Here is a 19,418-nt window from a genome sequence, read left to right as displayed (position 1 = left end):
GTTATGCACTAATATTTATAACAGTTTTACTATTATCTTCAAAGCATTATCACTGATGGTGCAATAATCGTGTAACAATGTACCATATGAAAGCGGACTAAAAACAAACACTGCACAATCATTATTAACTTTGTAATTAACTTTATCAGACAAAATAAAAAGATGTTTCACACATTACAAGTATGCAGAAATTAGTCAAAACACAAACACACACATTATTTACAATCGTAAGAGTTGTGTTGGCATGACGTGAGCGCACTTACTTGGAGACGTAACCCAAAACAAAAGAGCTCTTATCTTGTATCTACGTACTTGTCTGTGTGCCCCAGGCGGTCTCGCTCAAGACTTTAACTTCATCATCATTAATATAAAACTAAATTGTACAAATCACAGACGGGCACCAGTGACCTCGCCGTCCCGACATATTCACAACGTATTGAATTCACATCCCAGTGACATAACCACAGTGGTGTGAAAACACACTTGGTCGTTACTTTTAATCAATTTTTCTCATTAACGACGCTTGAAAACAGCGAGGCACACACGGAAAACCTGGCATACATATCCCCCCATGATAAGCGCCATTCAATCCTTGGATAGTATATTCCTACGAATGTGTTACTTGTCACCCTGGAACACCCTTGCAAACGATATGTTCCACCTAAAGCGATTACCCAGGCGGATTATTTTTGCGAACAAAATCATAAAATCGCCTTCACAGAACGATTCGAGAAACCACCCACCTTGTGCGCGTAGATCTTCTCAGCGCCGCCCAGCGAAAACACAACGTCCGCGCAAAGCGGGCTGGCCAGGAGGCCGGCGGGCCCCGCATCAGCGTAGGAGGGCCCGTCGGCGGGGCAGTAGCAGCCCGGCGCCTCGGGCACGCACACGAGCGGCGGCGGCGGCTTGGGCGGCAGGCAAGGTGCCTGCAGCAGCGGCCGTTGCACCTTCTTCAGGTGCGACTTCCAGAACTGCAGGTGGCGGCGCGCGATGAGCGCCGCACGGATGGCGTTGTCGAACACGTCCTTGACGCCGAACTGCGCCACCACGCTCGTCTCGTAGTACGGGATGCCCAGCTCCTTGGCCACCTCGCGACCCTTCTCGGGCGGCTGGATGTCGCCCGTTTTGATGGGCCTGACCGGCGCGATAATCAGCGGGGAAGAGGAAGGAAAAAGAAGGCGAAACAGTCACTCGCTGCGAGTCGTGGAGATCCTGTTGCGTGTGTGTGTGTGTGTGGTGGTCAATGTGTGGGTGTGGGGGTAGGTGGGTGTGTGTGAAGCGGCAGTGTAGTGAATAGCATGCTGCGCTACAGACCCGGTGGTCTGAGTTCGATTCCCGCTCACGGCCAACACCGGTGTTGATTATATATCTGCACCGGTCCTGGGCCTCCCCTAAGTCAAGTCAGCCTCACATGAGTAGGTAGTGCGGTGTGTAAAATCATTGCCACTGGGGAGATAAAGGCAGCCGGGCGTGGTGCTGGCCACCCACCCCCTCATGTGCTGTACAGCGTGCTCGCAAACAGCACTTGCCCCAACAATCTGTTATGGCAATACAAGGGATCTTTGTGTTTGTGTGGGTAAGTGGAGCAGTAGCCAAGCATCTAAGTCAGTTGACTCATAACACCCGGCACCTCCGATTAGCACGGTTGGCTACGTACGGTGCGAAAGTAGTTCAACATGCATACATACATACCTGGGTCTGTCCTACCAGTGAACCTTTGACACTTAAAGTGCTTTGATGACATCGCCACCAATAATGGCGAATGGCGACTGTTGTTCTTATTGGCTAACGTCTGTCGTTATTGCACCCTGTTTTCTGGGCACGTGTGTGGTTATGTTTCCCCATCTGATCGTCTACGTGTCTGTGTGTGGGTGTGTAATATAGATGCAAGTTGTAGATCACTGGTACAGCAGTTAGCGCACTGTGCTATGAACCTAGTGAAATGGATGTAATTCCAGGCCATGGCTAACATCAGTGGGAATTATCTGATATTGTCCTGGGCTTCCCGAATGCCAACTCAGACTTAAGAGAGTACCTGGTACGGTGTGTAAGCATCATCAATAGGGGTACAAAAGTGGCCGGGTGTGGTTTTAGCCTCGTGTGCCGTGCAAGCCTTAATAAGTGCACGCCCCAACTAGTCAGCACTTTCCCCGACTAGTCCACACATATATAAGGGAATATTTGTCTTTGAACCGTGCGTGTGCATCAGACCCCCAAACCAGAGGTTGGCAGTTAGAAACAGCGTTTGCAGGTCAAAAATATTCCCTGAGAGTCCGGCTAAGCTGCAAGATGCTGACAGTGAGTGATGCCCCCTTTCATTTGCGGGCAGCTTTCGAAGTGGTAGGCCTCACACGCGAAATGAAGCAGCGGACCTTCGCAAAGGACTCCCCCCACCCCCCGCCCCGCCCCCTTTTAACCAGATCAGCGGGAGGACACGATAAGCACCGGGGGGGGGGGGGGGGGCACTGGTGACGAGGGGGAACGGGGCACTGGTGACGAAGGGGAACGGGGCTCTGGTGACGAGGGGGAACGGGGGCTCTGGAGACGAGGGGGAACGGGGGCTCTGGAGACGAGGGGGAACGGGGCTCTGGTGACGAGGGGGAACGGGGCTCTGGTGACGAGGGGGAACGGGGCTCTGGTGACGAGGGGGAACGGGGCTCTGGTGACGAGGGGGAACGGGGCTCTGGCGACGAGGGGGAACGGGGCTCTGGCGACGAGGGGGAACGGGGCTCTGGCGACGAGGGGGAACGGGGCTCTGGCGACGAGGGGGAACGGGGCTCTGGCGACGAGGGGGAACGGGGCTCTGGTGACGAGGGGGAACGGGGCTCTGGTGACGAGGGGGAACGGGGCTCTGGCGACGAGGGGGAACGGGGCTCTGGCGACGAGGGGGAACGGGGCTCTGGCGACGAGGGGGAACGGGGCTCTGGCGACGAGGGGGAACGGGGCTCTGGTGACGAGGGGGAACGGGGCTCTGGTGACGAGGGGGAACGGGGCTCTGGTGACGAGGGGGAACGGGGCACTGGTGACGAGGGGGGACGGGCCTCTGGTGACGAGGGGGAACGGGGCTCTGGTGACGAGGGGGAACGGGGCTCTGGCGACGAGGGGGAACGGGGCTCTGGCGACGAGGGGGAACGGGGCACTGTCGACGAGGGGGAACGGGGCTCTGGCGACGAGGGGGAACGGGGCTCTGGCGACGAGGGGGAACGGGGCTCTGGCGACGAGGGGGAACGGGGCTCTGGTGACGAGGGGGAACGGGGCACTGGTGACGAGGGGGAACGGGGCTCTGGTGACGAGGGGGAACGGGGCACTGGTGACGAGGGGGAACGGGGCTCTGGTGACGAGGGGGAACGGGGCTCTGGTGACGAGGGGGAACGGGGCTCTGGTGACGAGGGGGAACGGGGCTCTGGTGACGAGGGGGAACGGGGCTCTGGTGACGAGGGGGAACGGGGGCTCTGGTGACGAGGGGGAACGGGGGCTCTGGCGGCACGCACTTTGCCAGCGGTCGGCGCGCCCGGTTCACCGCGTCCAGATCGGCGTATCTCAGGTCAAGCTGGCAGCCGACCAAGATGACGGGGGCACGCGGGCAGAAGTGCTTGATCTCGTGGTACCACATGCTCTTGACGTGGCGCAGGGAGTTGGGGTTCGCGATGGAAAAGCACAGAACCACGACGTCCGACCTGGAAAGGAGAAGTCAACAAAAACACGGAAGCGTAAAGGGGGGAAACAAAGAGAGGAAGAGGTCGCAGAGCCACTATTTTGCTCTTCAACACGTAAGCACTGGCGTGAACAACTTAAAAGTTTTAACTAAAAACTCAACGATTATTTATTTGACCAGGTAAGGCCCACTGAGCTATACTGTACAACTCTTTCAGAAGAAACCTAGCCACAAATGACAGCTCAAAGAAGTGGCTTATCGCTTGGAAATTTATAGCAGACAAATAATCTAAAACGCATGTTTCTAAAGTTGGAGGGAAACACCGGAGGACACGGAGAAAAATCCACGCAACCACGGGGAAGACATGCAAATTCCAAATATACGGGCGTCAAGGTCGGGATTGAACCCACATCCTCCTGCATACCAGGCGAGGTAGTTAACATCTCACCTCCATGGAGCCCCGATTACTTTGTACCATGCATAATTTTCGAAACCTTTGTTGCGATACATTTTTTGTTGTTTATGCTTTTTGTTTTAATACCGTTTCTTGATGTGGTTATTCATTTTTATTTTCTGAACTTAATCATTTGCTATAAATAGGATGTAGCCCTTACTGCGATTTATGCATATAATTATTGTACAGTGTTGGGAGATGCAATTAGCATGAATGACACTATATGATACTGAAATCATTCTTATTATCCAGCATTTACGTTGTAACGTTTGTGCAGGGCTTTCAAGGACCATTAAAAAAAAATCTCTTTTTTTAAAGAATGAAACAGGACGAATCCTCCATAACCCTGTTGCGACACATTTATAAATAACGCGATCTAACCCAAAAAACTTTATTATGAATAATACTGGTCGCGAAAGCCTACGTGTTAAAGGTAAGAAAGTCACTAAAAATAAATAAGGTATACAAGTACAAATTGTAAAAGTATTTGATATATTAATTCCTGCCGATTTTTCAACACTAAATGCAAGCTTGGGCAAGGCAGCAAAACAACGATAACAATGACAGTGCCAGAACCAACAACAAAAAGCACGAAACTAATGTAGGCTTTTCAATGACATGTACTGCATTAAAATAATCTAGAGGGAATAAATTACACAAACACTAGTAGAATGTAGAAGGGGACGTGATATTCCATGACACGTCAAAAGACCTTGGCTCACACTCACACGACTCTCTACGTCTTTGTGCTCGAGACAAAGAGACCTGCCCCACACAATAATGACTCGTGCCCAGAGGCACACTTCCTGTACAATTATGCGCCGCCATTCGCCCGAACCACAGGCTCAGAGCTTGATGGCACAAAGCATTCCACTCCCGTACTTAAAGGGTCATTGAATTAAAATCATCCACGTTATTGTGAGCAGCACGGTGGCAGCCCTCCCCGTCTACAGGGCAACGGGTAACAACGTGCACAAAACAAAGACCTAGCCTGTAACAGACTGTTGGGGCAAGTGCTGTTAGCGAGCACCTATGAAGGCCGGCACGGTACACGAGGGGGTGGGTGGCCAGCACCACGCCCGGCCGCCTTTGTCTCTCTAATGGCCATGATATTAGACAGCACCAGGTACTCATTTGAGGCCGAGTCAACCTATGGGCGGGCCAGGACCGGTTCAAATAATCGTCACTGGTGTTGGCCGTAAGCGGGAATCGAACTCGGGTCGCCGGATTCGTAGCGCAGCGCGCAAACCACTGCACTACCGGATAACAACGTGCACGCGACACGCACACACACACACGCGCGCACACACACACACACGCGCGCACACACACACGTAAAGCCTACCAACTGCAGCGTAAAACACGTTGAGATTCACCAGGCACAAGGATGGTACAGGAAACACAACCACACGCATTGTGTGTTTTGCTCATTCCAGCCCCCATAGGCTGCCCCAGATATATCCGTGGGTTTCCAGGGCAGGGGTGGCGTGCAAAGAATTTGATGTGGTGGAAACCCTCACCGCCGCATGAGTAATCCAGCCGCCGTCTAATGATATCCGAGGGCGTGTTTACACATTGAAAACCCACGCTGCACCCAACTGCATGCTGCCCATAGGCGGAGTTTGGCTTCTTTTAGGAATCGCGGGTGCATGTAATTTGGTTTTATTTTATTGTAAACTACTGAAAATAAAATAAAGATGTCCAGTTTGGAAGGGGCATTGCCCCCCCCTCCCCGCCGCCCCGTGCCCCCCCCCCCCCCGCAAACTTGCCGCCCTATGTTCCAGGTAACGCGGCTGTGGTGACGTTAGGGAGGGGGGTTCCATCATCAGGCTGGTGTCACAGCGGTAACGCGCTTGTGCCTTGCTGCCAAAAAAAGGGGGCCTGGGCTTCTATTGTTGACGACTCGGCCGCCTTCCTGAGTGGAGGTTTAAAAAAAAAAATCCAATTGTTCGGCATGAGTTTCCTGCACGAGCGATCCGGTTTTCTCCCAAAACAAAACAAAACAATGTTACTTGCATGGACCAAACGTCCCATTGCAAAAAAATGTCTGCATGTGTGCAGCTTCTTTCCCTTCTATATGTTAGCCCCCCCCCCCCACACTTCTCTTTTCCCACCCCCCACGCTGAATTAATTTTAATAAAATAACAGCCAACCCTGTAAAATCCAAACTATACGCCTCCGTGTACTTAGGGACGTGCATGACCTGTAATGCAGGTCAGTAAGTGTATTATTGGAATGTACCATGCATAAAATCTATTAAAAAATATCCTTGTTAATCGCTGCATTGGGATGACACAGCAGCAGCAACATCGCCATCCCTTGCTGTGAAAACTTGGGAGAACCCTCCCGACAAAAAAAAAAGCGAGGCTTTCCTGGGTGAACCAGCGGAATAATAATAACTGGACTGAGCGACGCACCAATAGCACTCCTCACGCTAACACGCGTGGCTTCTCCCAGCCAATATCTGTCGGTTGTATAGATCTTCAGAAGGCCCTCCTGCCTTAGCATAAATAAAAATCCAAACACAGCAACCAGACAACGTTCGACGAGAGTAATTCATCAATCCCAGTGACACTCGGTTATTCACAACCGATACATTTAAATGGTTTCCATTTAGTGAAAAAAATTGTATTCAATGCCCCCCCCGCCCACGTGACGTAGATCGAGGCTGCCAAGCGGTTCGTAAATAAATTACCCACGCGGTTATAATGGTCGGCTCCAAAACGCTCCGAGCAGGACGTTCATCGCCGTCCCCTTGACGTGCTCTTGACGCGTCAACGAAAAGCATTTAATTGCCACGGAGAAAACCGTGGCAGTCGCGGTTGGCAGACGATTGGTTTAAGGCATCGGATGACCAGTTGCGCCTGGCCGTCGTCAGGGCGGCCGCGAGATACTATGACAGCGCACGCACGCGAGCGGCCGACTCACTGACCAGAGCGGTTAAGGATGGTCAAACAACCCCCACCCCCCCCGTGACCGAGGCGGCCTGCAGAGAGACCTAGGAGCGAGCAGATTGCTTTTATTCATACACAGCTCACTAAAAATTGAAATGCCAAAACCAGTTCGGAATTTTTCAATTTCAGCCGGATCGGCTGGGATGATGTTAAATGTGTGTTTTGGCAGTAATTATTGTTAAAAGCAGCCCATTTGTCGACGGACGCTGCATCTGCATTGACTGTTACCGTAATAGCAGCAGCCACCGGTCAAAACGCATTAAACCTGCATTAATGGCACGTCCAATGAAGAGTGCAGGGATTTAATTAGGGTGAGCTAGCGTGGACAGTCAACAGCAGCCCACCGTTGGCTACCGAGGGGATACGCCCTTCCCCCTTTTCTGTACAGCAAATGACAAAATATAGGGGGGGTATGCTACCATAACTACTAGAAATAAACACGCCACCTCCTTTGGTTAGAACACGCACGCGCGCACACACACACGCACGCACACACGCTCACACACACACGCGCACACACACACACGCACACACGCACGCAGAACCAGCATTGACATGGGCGGTGGTGTATCGAGTCATAAAACCATTACACGGTGCCAATGCGATAAAAGCCACGATGCCGTAAGTCAGAATGTGCTCGGGCAGATGGGATGGGAGCCATACTGGTAAATGATTAAGCAGTCAAATGGACAATCCTTACAGCACCGTGCGGTTAGCTTTACCGCCCCCCCCCCCCAGCTGCTCAACCAGAACACCCACGCTTCCTTTTGGTCAGCATCTTTTTCTCCGGTCGGCGGTGGCATAATTTGCACACAATTGGCAAACGGTAAATTCAAATCGCTGCCTCCGACCCAATGCTGCTCCGCTAATCCACTAATTAAATTGAACGTTAGTGGTCGGAATTTATTTTTTCACGCTTTAGCGTCTATCACACAAAACACACCGCATTACGTCCAAAACACCACAACAGCCTAATCCAGCGCCCAGCAGTTTTTATTTTATCGTGATGTCACGGGATGATCCACACACGATTTCAATGAAATACAAACGCGTCCACGCGACGTCTGCGATTAATTTCATTCCCTGCAATCCGGGCGCCCAACCGCAAGCGGAGCATCTTAGCCGAGCGGCGCAGTCGCCATAGCGATGGGAGGCGGGTTGCCACGATGCTTATGTGCCGTTTCCAATGGTAACCCGGGTAAGTGCTGCTGCCCGCTTGCCTTTAACCTCGCGTGGCTGGAAATGCGGCTGCAAGCGTCGAAAGCCGTCACCGCCGATGGGGGGCCTCAAAGCGGCAATGTCCGCTTTGAGATTGTAAACATTGAGAGGCCGTTATCGTCAATCAGCCCGGATCAGATTGCAGGAACCACCCGAGGTGGCCGTAAATGTTTGGCGTTCCAATTTCCTTATGCAGCCAACAATAGTGAATTACATGATAACCACGTCAAAAGATTGGGGAGGGGGGGTGGGTGTCAAGTATTTCGCTCTTAATGACCGTGTAAATAAATGGGTACAACTAAAGTTTTGCTAGCTTACTTGGAACCGATTTCCGCTGCGGCCCTGTGAACTGTTGTTATAAAAGGCGAGTTTGTGGCAGTGTTAGGTCAACGCTGACATTCAATGGCGTCAAAGAGCTCCTGTGGAAAAGCACACCGCTTTGAAGCTTGAAACGGATCCCGGCAGGAGGCAAGGTTTTAGTTACGCTCGTGCGACATTAACTATTGAACAACGCGATCGCAGGCTCGGATCGCGAGGTGCTCAGTGGCATGGCAACAACAAATTAGTAGTGGCACCTATGTTACAGGTTACACACTCATTTGTTTTATGTTGAACGAAACGACTTCAACGTTCCAATGGACCAGTGCCAAAACGCGACGACTGTAAAGATGTTTTTGTTTAAGGCAAATCGTGACCACTTCATAGAAATGAGCCAGCTTAAACTAAACTAAAAACTATAATATATTTGTATTTTACCAGGTAAGGTCCACTGAGCCACATAGCTCTTTTTCAGAAGCGGCCTGGTCACAAATGATAGCTCAACGAAGTAGCAGCTTATCACGTGGAAATGTACAGCAGCCAAATACTCCAAAAGCATGTTTCTTAATGTGTAGGGAAAAACCGGAAAACCGGAAAAAAATCCAGGCGCCCATGGGGAGAGACTTGCAAACTCCAAATATACAGGCATCAGGGTCGGGATCAAATCCATGACCTCCTGTATACCAGGCGAGGTATTTAACATCTCCTAGCCACCACGGCGCCCCAGCTTGGCACAACACATGCACTGTGAACACAGCAAATAAAGAGCCAACGAAAATGAAACCAGGTGCTGGCAGAATGCCAAGGGTGAGGCTTGGGTCAAGGATTGCTGGTAGGCTGGAAGGAGAGTCATATTGTCCGATTGGCTCGTGGTGTTTCTTCTTTTACTTGCTTTTTAACACAGTTGCTGAGCACAGGCCCAAAGACCAGCAGCAAACCCGCACTTGCAAAGTTGTAATAGAAAAGAGAAGGGCTTTCACCTGCCAGCATGTTGGTTGATCACAATACAGTCAGACTGCTAGAGCGAGTCCACATTATGAGTGGAGGAATCAATGAGTGAAGTTCAACGAAACAATGACGACAGAAGAGTAAAAACGACACTGCCGATCGCCAGTGAGCGAGTGGCCGAGAGTTAGGGCTCTTGTTTGAGTTGGCACGTGTTCTCGCCCACCCCTGGCCAATGCAGTGGCCTTGCTTGGGTTCCTACGGCCGTTCACTCCTGCGGTTTTCACTGCACTACGGCGCGAACGTCACCGAGCCTTGTATCGCGTCATCCTGCGTCGTCGTCGTCGTGCATCGCCGTACCTGCTGTAGGCGAAACGCCGGTCCTTGTGGTGGTCTCCAAACGTGTCCCAGAGGCGCAGAGAGACGCTCACCTCGTCCACCACATCCCGGGAGCGCTCCAACACCTGGTAGAGCCGGGAGTTGTGGCCCGGCGGGGGAGCAGGTCAGCGCTGACACATTTAAGATGATTCCCCCCTCACCCCCCACTCCCGACCTACCCCTCCTCCCAAGAGCGCTCGCCACGCTTTGCAATAAGAGCTCATAGCTGAGCCGCTAGTTTCACAAGTAGCGAAGCGTGCTTGGGTTTTTATTACAAGCGGCAACCCTGGCGGGTCCAGGCACGGTGTCCCGTTTCATCCACGAGCCGACGCCAACAACTTCATGAGGCGGCGGGGTCAACCAAAAGCCACGCAGGAGTACGTGCCGATCTCAGGGTTTTAAACGACGGAAGTATGGGGCACAGTTTTAAACGCTCTACTGGTCTAGATGAGGGTGGTGGTGGGGTGCGGGATAATTGGGGGGGGGGGGGGGGCAGCGGAAAATACAGGGGGGGACCCAAGATTAATACAACGGCGCAACGGCACTAACTTGATTTAATCGTCAATCCCGGGGCGGATGCTCGAAAATCGTTATTAGAATTTTTTACCTGCGACGCGATCTGTCAAAGAATTTTTCTCGCACGCTTGTCAAAGGAGACGCAATTTTAAAAATGCAATCGTTAAAAACGGGGGGGAAAAAAGCGGGCTCCAGTTGTCTCCAGCGGTAGCTTCCGAGACAGAGGTCTCAATTTAATTCCGATCATTACCAGCGAGCCATAATTGTCCTAAACAATGTGTACCGTGTCATTTCACATCTCCGTGCCCATCCACTAGCGCGCTGCCCACACACATCGTTCAGAACCGCTCCACGGCATATAAATCCTACTTAATCTTGCACTCATTGTGGATTTAACACCAACAACGGGCGCTCCGGGGTGCAATTACCTCCTTTGGAGTGCAATCTCTCCGAGACACTGCCGGGTCTCCTCTATCACCGGCCAACGAAATCTCAAACGACCGACATTGGCCCTAATACTTTGGGAGTAATGTATTTTTGAACGCAAAATTGCAGTCACAAACGGGGCCAAAGGATATCCCTTTGCCGATCAAAGGAACAAGGCACACGAATTCACCATCCGCAATGAACGTTAGCAATTAAAGTTGTTGCAAGTATGCTTTGAGCAGATCCGATACAGAATCAGAACTCTGGTCATCCTCGCAGTGGCTTTTGGCTAGCCGTCGAACAAAGAGGGTCACTGCATCGTGCGCTTTCGGATGCGCTTCTGCGGCCATCTGGAACGCTCTTCCTTCCGATATGAGGATGCCACTGGAGAGCTATGCACTTTTAAATCAAGACTCATTTCTTTAAAACTGTATTTTGTATTTAGTTTGTTGTCCTTCCTCCGCACCTCCGATTGGCACGGCTGGCTACGTACGGTGCGAAAGAAGTTCAACATAAATACAATATATATTTATCCTGGTGAAATCCAATGAGTTATCAAGCTCTTTTTACAGATGTCCAGTAAAACGGGCTCACAGGGGATGCTGGGCATCTCAGTGCATCACGTAATGCGTGAGAAACCTTGGTGAGAAAGCGCGCATCAATTCACATTGTGGCACACTTTGAATTTTATTCATTCATATTTATTTCAAGACACCAAAGCGCGTATGGCCGATGCATGTTACTCCACATCCCACTCACCAAACAGGTTCCAAATAAACCCCTCAGCAAATCTGAGCATTAACATTTAATCATTTATCAAGAGTCACTTATGAGAAGCTAAAACACAGCAAGTTCTACAAGAACAAGCGTTGTTTTATAACGAGCACAGGAGTACTGGAGAGGAGCAGCAGTGCCGTGCTTTGTGCATTGAGCTCCAAACCCGGTGGCCTGAGTTCAATTCCCAGCCATGGCTAATGTCAGTGGCGAGCGATCTGAACCGACCATGGCACCGGCTAGCCAATTCGCCTACCTGCAATGACTGGCGTGGTGAAATATGGCAAAAACAACCTCAACATCCAATACGGAGCCAGCTGAGCACTCCGACTTCCGAGCCACACGGTCACCTCTGCTGACCACCTTTATTAAGACGAGACACCGACACCGCCACACTGCACCCCTCATCCCCCCCCTTCCCCCCCCCCCCATACCCTACCCCATCCCACCACCTCCCCCCCAAATCTCTCTGCCAGGCCTGCCCAATTCAGCAACGGCAAGGTGTGTCGAATGGCACATCGGTGAAACATCGCCGGCTGGCGCCACTCACCTCCTGGCACACGCGGTATTGATCGATGGCCCAGACGGTGGGCACATGGGTGGCCAGCAGCTGGTACTGCGTGAGCGTCGCGTTGCAGGCCCGCGCGCAGATGAGGCGCGTCTTCCCGACCGCATTGTCCCCAACGACGACGCACTTTATCGTCTCCACGTTGGGACGCTCGTAGTCCATGTCGATGTCCATCTGCAGCCACCGGGGTGGACACAGAGGAGACAGAAGCGCCAGCCATTAGCAAGCACAAAGCAAGCGCTTTAGCTCCTGCGCTTTGTCCAATGGGCTCTCGGGTCGTACCAGATGCTGTTCGGCGTGGCGTCCGACGTTTTTGCTCCACGTGCTGGGGGGCATCTTCAGGAGCCGAATTCATCATCGCTATCAACGGAATTTAGCTCCTGAAGAAGTACCCAACAGCCGGTGTGAAACGTTGAACATCATGCTGAAAAACGTGCTACAACCCGCAAACACATCGGAGAGTGGCATAGCACAACCGTGGAAATGAACACAATAGCATAAACATCAAATAATCATCATAACATCAAATAATCATCATTTATTTTCTCTCTACTGCTGGATGGTCTCCCCCCCCCCATGCCGTGTCAATCATGAGGATTGTTTCACCCAAATAACCGACATGGGAAGCAGGGGGTTCAATTAAAAAAAATATGGAACCTCGTGAGACATGTAAATAAATATTTTTTGTCATCATCACCACCACATCGCCATGTTCTATCTACTGGTGGATGAAGCCCCCACGATTCCACTCCCCGCCCCACCATCTTTCCCTCTGCTTGCCAGCATTCACCGTGACGAGAAAGTGTGAGACCCATTTCACCACTGGAGCAAAAAGAGGCTGGGGAGAATGTGTAAATCTCACTACCTCCACGGTGCAAGGGGCAGGGATGCACAGCACGTTTCACGGGAACGTAAACACGCAAAAAACACACCAGCACACGTTCTCCTTAATATTTACATGCAAACATATAATATTTTCACGAGATTACTATAATAAAGATCATCAACCTATTTCCAGGATTACTATGAAACCCTCACAATTATTCGAATAGGGTTACGACGCGGAAAAAAACCACGACATTCTGATTTACATGTCATCGATTATTGATGCTGATATGTGAACCGCTCCTGGGCCCCCAACGCTCGCCACCAAACCGCAATGACCAAAATGGTGAAGTATGGCCAAACGACCCCAATGTCCAGTCCAGATATTGCGTGCGGATGTCTTCATCCAGCAGTGAATTGACAAATGGCCGCACTGTTATTATTATTTACGAACACCATTGGCGAGCGACATCTGAACTGCTCCTGGTTGGCCGGGAAGTATGGTCAAACCCCAGCGACCAACAACAATGCATGGGAGGAAGGACATTCATCCAGTAGTGGATTAACAAAAAAGGGCTGTACGTTTAATACTGCATATCAATGTACTCACAATCATGGCACTACTAATATTTTGGCAAAAAATTAACCCGTAAAAACAAAGTTTTTCACTATAAATCCTTTATATGCGTGGCGGCTAGAGTCCTCTCGTCCTCTGGCTTGAGATGGCTGCCACCTATGGGTCAGATGAATGCCTGCCACCATTAAGCAATTGGTAATTAAATATAATTTATTTTTTCCTAAAAAGTGTAAAATTTTGGACATTTTTTTTTCACGAAAATACATTGTCACGCACAACGAGTCTGTGTGCAAAATGTCAGCTCGATTGGATCACGGGAAGTGGGTTAAAAAACGACCGAAAGATTTGCACGGTCGTAAGCGCGCAAGCAAGCAAGCAAGTAAACTTAATATAAAGGATTTAAAAAGGGCTGTACGTTTTATACTGCATATCAATGTACTCACAATCATGGCACTACTAATATTATGGCAAAAATGAAACGATTTTTCACGAAACCCATGGCTTTTCGTCTAGTTGATAAACAGGCCGCTCGTGGCAAAGCCCCCGCACAATCTGTGATCTCAGGACGGTTCTCTCGGACCGCGCGACAACAACAATCCACCTGCTGTCTGCCAAGTTGGGCCCCATCTTGGCGCTCCCCGGCATGCAAATTGGCTGCTCTGGGAAGGCGATACGAACGCACTTCTGAAGAGGATATATTCCCGGGAGACGTGGCAGTGTAGCAATGGAATGGACCATCTCCCATGTTTTATTAATTTTGTTCGTATGGCAAAAAAAAAAAATTGGTTTTCGCACTGGGTAGAAAATACAGGGCAAGTGATTTTTGCCAATATTAAAACAATAATGTATATTTCTACAACCCCCCCCCAACCTGCTCCCGCAAGTTCTATTGTAATATATGTATATTTAAATAACATTTCTATTTCAATTTATTGTAGCGCAGCAACTATCAACAAAGTGTGGATGGCTGCCAAATCCGGATACGCACCACATTTAAAAATGGGCTTCGCAATTAATAATGAAAACTGCCCATTTGGATAGGTTCTTCCATTTTTCTTGCATGTTGCACAAATTATTTATAATAAACTCTTTATACGGGGTATCTCCATTAGAACGACTGCTCGGTCAGCATCAGTTCATTTTCTTCAGGACGTATCATGACCGAACATTGCAAGATAGCTCTCCATTCCAGCTCTCTGACAAATGTTCACTGGACTGTACGGTTTTTGATGCAATCGAATTTAGGCCGTAGACTATCGAAAACCACATTTATTCGGGCGAGAATTCTGAATAACCAAAGCCTACAAGCAATTACTATTTCAGTGCTTATCTATTAAACAAATCCATAAGATATTTAAAAAAAATAGTAATCAATGACGCCGCCTTAAAAGAAAAAATACAGAATAACAATGTTTCAGCAATGGCCCTTCTTCATAGCACCAACGTTTCAGGTACTGGCCCTTCTGCATTGCACCATGTGCTATGAAGAAGGGGGGCGAACTACCCAAAACTTTGCCTCTTGTATATTTTTCCTCTTCAAGCAGTGTTATTGACGGATGCGTTTCAATTATAATTTTTTTGCTCGTGCACCACTGCCAATGCAACATCACCAAATAAGTCATATTTTTTATTGCTTTATGGATGGAGCAGCATTCCCTGTGGCAGATGATTACAATAGTGAAAGTGCCTTTATGTCAACAGAATTGACGGCACGCACGCCTTTTACTTATGAAAACACAAGTCGGTGTGCAATGTTTTTGCATCGCCGTCACTTCAGACACCCCTATGTTTTGAAAGGAAGCAAAGGAATGAAAACAAAGAGCCCCACGTGCCCTATTTCTGGTGCCGCTGATATTGAGCTGTAAATGCAAACCAAACAGTGGCATTACAACACTCTTGCAATGTGTACAAGCAATGATTCCCACTGCTGTCGCATATATGTCACGTGCCACACCTAAGGTTGGAAAGGCCCTGCACTAATTACAGTAAGACTGTAATTAATGTATTATGAATTTAATACAAAAAAATCCATCGCTTATTTGACAGCTCTATCATTAAGCAGGTGGCACTGGGCCAGCAAATACAATTCTCGATATGTATGACATACACCGGAAGTTGGTGATTTATTTACATGCTCTGGCTACTAGACAGTTTATTAATTGTGAAAAAAAGAGCAAACTCTTTCCTTTTCACGCATCTGGGGCACGTACCCAGGCTTGGTGTGAAATGCTCCCACAGGTAAATACTGAATACCATGTAACCAAGCACGCGGCTTTACAAAACACACACACACAAGAAACAAACGTGAACAACAAGACCAGCCATGCAGTTCGATGTAACCGCATACACCACTGTCAACCCCCTCAGATCACCTGCCAACCTCTCCTCATTGACCAGCCACTCAGGTCATCTGTCAACCAGCCACTCAACTTACCTGCCAACCATCCAACTCGTCAACCACCCACTTCACCTGCCAAGCACGCAACCCAGCAACCTGGCTCACCTTCAAACCAACTCGCTCATCAACTGGCCACTTAGTTCACCTGCAAATCATGCCCAAGAGTCTACAACCCCAGTTCATCAAAGCCACGCACCCTACACCAGCCACCCAACCCAATGACAGCAACCCAACCCATCAGCCATCCACTTAAATTAACAGGCAATTGAGTGAAGGCACCCAACCCTCTCCAGTAGGCCTGTAACGATAGACCGATACAGATTTGACTAAATATTGTTGTGCTCACAACATGTATTTACTGTGAAAGCATGTATGCTGTTACATGTGGGCTCAGAGTGAACAAAACTGTACAAACAAGATAAAATAAACACGTGGAACAACACAAATGACATGGCAAAACTGAGACCTAAAACACACGTGTTTCTTTAATTGTATCACGACCTCGAACCAGCCACCCTATGCTTCCACTCAAGCTATAACAGAGCTACACAGGCCAACAACCAACCCACACTATTCAGCCATTATATCAATTAACAGCAAAGGCACTTGACACAGCCACTCAACCAATTTGTTGGTGATCAGGCCATCAGCCGACCACTCAAACCATCAGTCACCCATCCAGATAGCCCATTAACCAGTCACCCAGCCCACTGTCCAGCCACTCAGCTGATCTGGCAATCACTTAGTCCATCAACCCACCATTTTATGCAACCATTCAACCCCATATGCAGGCCACCTAGCTCACGAGCAAAATCAAATCGACCAAGTCGTACTGCTATTCAGTTCACCCATTTCAGCAGCCAGTCCAGTAGAAGCCTCCCTTCTCAACCGTTCAGACAGCCATCCAGATGGACCGCCAAAGTGGTGAATCCACCCTTATCCATCCAGTCCAATACCCCCCATCCATAACACCCGCCCCACTCCCCAGCCCCATCAACCAAGCCAAACCACCCTGCCACCGAGCCCATCACGCCGCATCGAGGTCCATCAACCAGTCACGCGGTCCATTATTCATCCATTCACCCCGTTATCCACCCTGCCAATGTGCTTGTTGGCAGACACAATCAGTCCCATAACCCACTCGCGCGCAGTCCACCTACAAGCACACCATGCAGCCCATTAAATGCATCTCGTCATGCAGCCGGTTACCAGACACACAACCTGTAACCCGGAAATTTGCTCAGCCATCCAGCCCATACATAAGTCGCAGTTGTCATCTAAACACTATAGCCAGTCAGCCAGTCCAGCTCATAACCCAACCACTCAACCAATGATCCAGTCACCCAGCCCATTATCACCAAGCTCATATAGCCACACCAGGTACTCGTTTGAGGCGGAGTCGTCGTAGGGAAGGCATAAGACCGGTTCAGATCATCGTCACCGGTGTTGGCCGTGAGCACACCGCTACACCACCGCTCCCCACCTGAATAGACCCACAAAGGCAATAATCCACCGTAAAGCCCCACATAGACTGCTGGAGAAACAAACACCCATTGACACACAATGGATACCCAGACACAGAACACACAAACACAACGACACACTGACATGCAGAGACACACATCGACACGAAAACACGGACACACACAAGCCGACACTGGCACACACATTCAATGACACAAAAGAGACATGCGCGCACTGATAAAGATACACACATACCGACATATACACTAACACCTGCACCCACTCGCACATACCGACATTGATATACGTACCTACAGACACACATAACCAAGTGACACTCACATGTACTGACACACACACACAAAGATTCGCTGTGTACCCTCCAAAGCCACGAACGCACACTCGCCCATACAACCGACACGCAGAAAGATTCATGCATAGAAGACACAAACAGATACACACACACTGACACAAACACAAATATCTCCCATGTAGCCTTTGACAAGACTGTAGGGCAAACGCTGCTAGCGAGCACCTATTAAGGCCGGCACGGTAACACGAGTGGATGGGTGGCCAGCACCACGCCCGGCCGCCTTTGTCTTCCCAGTAGCGATTTTTTTTTTTACATCGCACCAGGTACTTATTTGAGGCCGAGTCGACCCAGGGGGGCTCAAAACCGGTTCAGATAATCGTCACTGGTCTTGGCCGTGAGCGGGAATCAACCTCGGGTCGCTGGGTTCAAAGCGCAGCGCGCTAACCACTCCACCACCGCTCCCCACTGACACACACGCACACTGACACACACGCACACTGACACACGCACGGTCACACTGACACACACACGCACACACTGACACACACACACGGTCACACACACGCACACTGACACACACGCTCACGCACGCACTGACACACACGCACACTGACACACACACGCACACACTGACACACACGCACACACACTGACACACACACAAACACTGACTGACATACACGCAGACCGACACACACGCACGCTGACACAGACGCACATTGACACAGACGCACACACACGGTCACACATGCACACACACTGCCACACGTACACACTGACTGACTGACACACGCACACACACTGACACACATGCACACACTGACACACACACATGCAAACACTGACACAGACACACTAACACACGCACACTGACAGACACACATGCAAACACTGACACACAGACACACTAACACACGCACACTGACACACACATGCAAACACTGACAGACACACATGCAAACACTGACACACAGACACACTAGCACACGCACACTGACACACACATGCAAACACCGACACAAACACATGCAAACACTGACACACAGACACACACCGACACACGCACACACACTGACAGATACACGCACACACAAACATGCAAACACTGACACACAGACACATGCATGCGCCGACACGCGCACCGACACGCACAATGCAAAGGCACGCTCCGCTTACCGCAGTCAGTCTCGTGTCTCCAGGCACAGCAATGGGCGGCACGAAGCGACAGAGGCACTGGGAGCCAATGGAGTCTACGGACGACGACGATGCTAAATGATGAAGAGGATGATGAAGATGCTGATGATGATGAGGGGCGCGGCCAGCAACCGCCCGGCCTCACACAACACCGCGCACCGTCATCGCTCCCAACACCACCAGCAGCACTTCACAATGGAGCCAAACGGGGCTATACCGCAGCAGCAAGAAGTGTAAAAAAAAAACACGCGACTAAGAAAATAACTACGATATAAATAAAAGTCACAAAAATACACACAATAATTCGAGGGCGAGGAAAAAAAACAAGCTTTAATCTGAGGTCGTCGCCGACGAGGTGAAAATCACGTCGGCTAAGATTTTAATTGTAAATTGTTGATCACGATCGCGCTTTTAAACGCAACGCGCTTTTTGTTCTCGCGG

The 19,418-nt window shown here is 50.0% G+C and overlaps 1 protein-coding gene across 1 annotated transcript in view; it reads right to left on the bottom strand.

Moving 5' to 3' along the window:
* The window catches only part of LOC144721524 (rho-related BTB domain-containing protein 1-like), a 39,973-nt gene extending 20,555 nt beyond the window's left edge, over window positions 1–19,418 (bottom strand). The window contains exons 1-5 of the mRNA XM_078599197.1: window positions 18,960–19,418; window positions 12,189–12,380; window positions 9,905–10,008; window positions 3,492–3,677; window positions 744–1,134 (exon numbers count right to left, since the gene is read on the bottom strand). Coding sequence (XP_078455323.1) covers window positions 744–1,134; window positions 3,492–3,677; window positions 9,905–10,008; window positions 12,189–12,380 — 873 coding nt within the window. The 5' untranslated portion in view covers window positions 18,960–19,418. The remainder of the gene's footprint in view (window positions 1–743; window positions 1,135–3,491; window positions 3,678–9,904; window positions 10,009–12,188; window positions 12,381–18,959) is intronic.

Source organism: Lampetra planeri, chromosome 12 (genome assembly GCF_965212315.1).
Source record: "Lampetra planeri chromosome 12, kcLamPlan1.2.h2, whole genome shotgun sequence".
NCBI lineage: Eukaryota > Metazoa > Chordata > Hyperoartia > Petromyzontiformes > Petromyzontidae > Lampetra > Lampetra planeri.
Note: the sequence above shows the minus strand (reverse complement) of the source record. Positions and strands in the feature narration are given on the sequence as shown.